The 2,687-nt window shown below is 46.1% G+C and overlaps 1 protein-coding gene across 1 annotated transcript in view; it reads right to left on the bottom strand.

Moving 5' to 3' along the window:
• FAM189A2 (family with sequence similarity 189 member A2) overlaps nucleotides 1-2,687 on the bottom strand; it is a 90,808-nt gene that overhangs the window by 24,582 nt on the left and 63,539 nt on the right. The window contains exon 4 of the mRNA XM_030885131.2: nucleotides 1,093-1,221. Coding sequence (XP_030740991.1) covers nucleotides 1,093-1,221 — 129 coding nt within the window. The remainder of the gene's footprint in view (nucleotides 1-1,092; nucleotides 1,222-2,687) is intronic.

The raw sequence follows: 2,687 nt of genomic DNA, 5'->3' as shown, positions 1-2,687 counted from the left end.
TCAATCGGAATAGTGTCTGGGGTCTTTCAAAAGGCGTGCATTCAAACCAGCAGCCATCTAAGTGAGGAGTCAACCAAGTCCACATGGAAGAAGCACACCAGCTTGTGTGAGCCAATGATGACAACAGCAAAATCCAAATATGACAAAGGGAAACGTATCAGAGCCTAAAGTGTGAACTCCCAATTTGTCAAATTCTAGGGAGGACAGAGGGGACGCAAAACCCCTCTGCAGAGTGTCTGCTCAGATGAAGCCGCTGGAGATCCCCAGTAGCCACAGGTAAAGGGGTCTTGAACAGCTTTGCTATCAGATGGGGATCATTGTAGCAGTGATTACACTGGATCGCACTTGATACTTGGTCAGCTGACCCCTCTTAACCCAACCTGAAATTCTTCTATGTGCAAGTATTTCTTGCTAGTTCCATGAAAAAAATTTCTTCCCTGGCCTTTTCAATATTCATGGCGGTCTTTTCTTTCTTGCTCACTGTTTGCATTTCTATCTTTGTATTATTATTTTATCCTTACCACTGTTTTTTATTGTTTCTGTTGGGATTTCCAGTTTGTTTAGCACTGAAGGAGTAGAGGCATAGAGATAAGAACTCTTCTCTCTGGAAGCATTCCCAGGTAAGTCCATTAACCGTTTGCCCCACCTCGGGTCTGCACACCTTGATTGGGTGTGTGTGTGTGTACAATTCAAGACTTCTCATCTAGCTACCACCCCTCTCAGATCGCCCCACCTCGGGTCTGCACACCTTGATAGGGTGTGTGTGTGTGTGTGTGTGTGTGTGTGTGTGTACAATTCAAGACTTCCCATCTAGCTACACCCCCCTCAGGTCGTATCCTGCCTCTTTTCCTTTAAAAAAAAAAACAAAACTATCTAGCAACACTTGAACTCCAAGAAAGCGGTCCCCTCATCATTTAAGGGGTGCACAATAACCCACAGCTCTTCCTGCACCCAATCCTGCCCCTGGGCCACCAATTAGGGGTTGCTCAAACTTGCAGCAGCTCCCTTGTTTGAGAAAGGCCACAGAGGAGAGGTGCTTCCCATCCAGGGCCCTGGTGTATCTGTGTGGAGGCTGGACTCCGGTCAAGGTACCTTGAGTAGCAGATGAACGGCGCTGCAGGGCTGAACCGGGAAGAGTTTCAAGGCATTTTCTTTGTCGGTGCATTTGGCTGGTTGGAATTCTTCACAGCAGAAACAAATCTTGCCTTCGCCTAAATCCACCTGAGTGGGAAAAGGGGAGAATCGCAGTTTGATGATTGGGGAAAACACCAAGGTTACGACGTCCCTGAGCCCACAGACGAGGGACAGCAGGCTGCCAGGTATCTCTCCGTCAGGACAGACTCTGCCAAATCTCAATGGCCAACAAAGACGGGTCATGTCGCGTGTCCACGGCAGGTTGGGGGGCTCTCTGCTCTTCCTGTTAGCCGAGGCTCCTGGGTTGGTGGGGCAGCTACTCCCCAGGCCAGAGTGATGGAGAGCACTGACCAAGCGCACACCAGCACTTGGAGTAGGGGCGTATGAAACATGGGACACCTGGTTAAGTCCAAGTTCAGATAAGCTGCAACTGATTCTTTAAATATATCAGCATGTCCTCCCAGTGCAGGAGCTGCTTAAAAAACAAACTGCCATGTACCTGACATTCAAATTCAACTAGATGCCCTGTGTTTTTATGTGCTAAATCTAGCAACCACACCTTAAAACTTCCACCTTGAAAATGACTCATTTTACCAAGGGCTCCTATAGAAAATGTTTAGAAAGGGATGATGGCAACCTATGTACAAATGTGCCTGATACAATGGATGTATGACGGTGATAAGAGCTGTAAGAGCCCCCAATAACATGATTTTTTTAAAAAGAAGATACATTTTCTTACCCAGCCAAATCACATGACCCCATCTTACTCCAAGAGGGTAAGGGAATTTAGCTCTACCATTTCTTTGTACGAAGCACAGGATACATAGTTGGTGACCAAGATAATCTAGATCCAGTAGATTTAAAGAGATCTCTTCATTCATGTGCTCAAGGTGGACATGGATTCCATAGAAGAAGTTTTTTTTCCTTATGTAAAGTGATGACCTCATACATCTTTAGTGAGATGCTCGGAGAACTTTTGATCAGTTTCCCAATTTTTCTTTGTGAAAATAAGTAAACCTGATTTCAGTTGGTGCTCTGCTAACCACAAGGTCCCCAGTTCAAAACCACAGCCTCCTCAGTGCGAGAAAGACAAGACTTTCTACTCCTGTAAAGAGTTAAAGACTTCCCCTGACACCAACCCCCATGTTTAGGGTAAACAGAGCCCGGTGGAAGGGGAGATCATGCTGTGGGGGACTGCTGGGTCTGGGTCTTGGCTCACGGTGGACCTGTCCTGGCGGAGACTCCTCACACCTACAGTGTCCACAGTGATGTGACATGGGAAACATTGAGGATGTGACACGTGCAATCGTCTGACACCCCAGGGGGACGATTGACAGTGTTTTACATTTCTGCCTCTATGGGGTTTTGTTTTCCTGCTTTTAACTTGCTTGGGGTTTTTTGTTTTGTTTTGTTTTTTTGCTTGTTGATGTTGTTGTTTGAAGTTTGCTTGTTTTTGTTTGTTTGTCTTTTGTTGTGTGTTAGCTGGCTTGTTGCTGTTGGTGGGGTAGTTGGTCTTAGGTGGTTTTGAATTTGTCATAATAATACGACCGCCA

This window comes from Echinops telfairi, unplaced genomic scaffold (genome assembly GCF_000313985.2).
Source record: "Echinops telfairi isolate 266 unplaced genomic scaffold, ASM31398v2 ScPeMD7_22;HRSCAF=79, whole genome shotgun sequence".
Lineage (NCBI taxonomy): Eukaryota > Metazoa > Chordata > Mammalia > Afrosoricida > Tenrecidae > Echinops > Echinops telfairi.
Note: the sequence above shows the minus strand (reverse complement) of the source record. Positions and strands in the feature narration are given on the sequence as shown.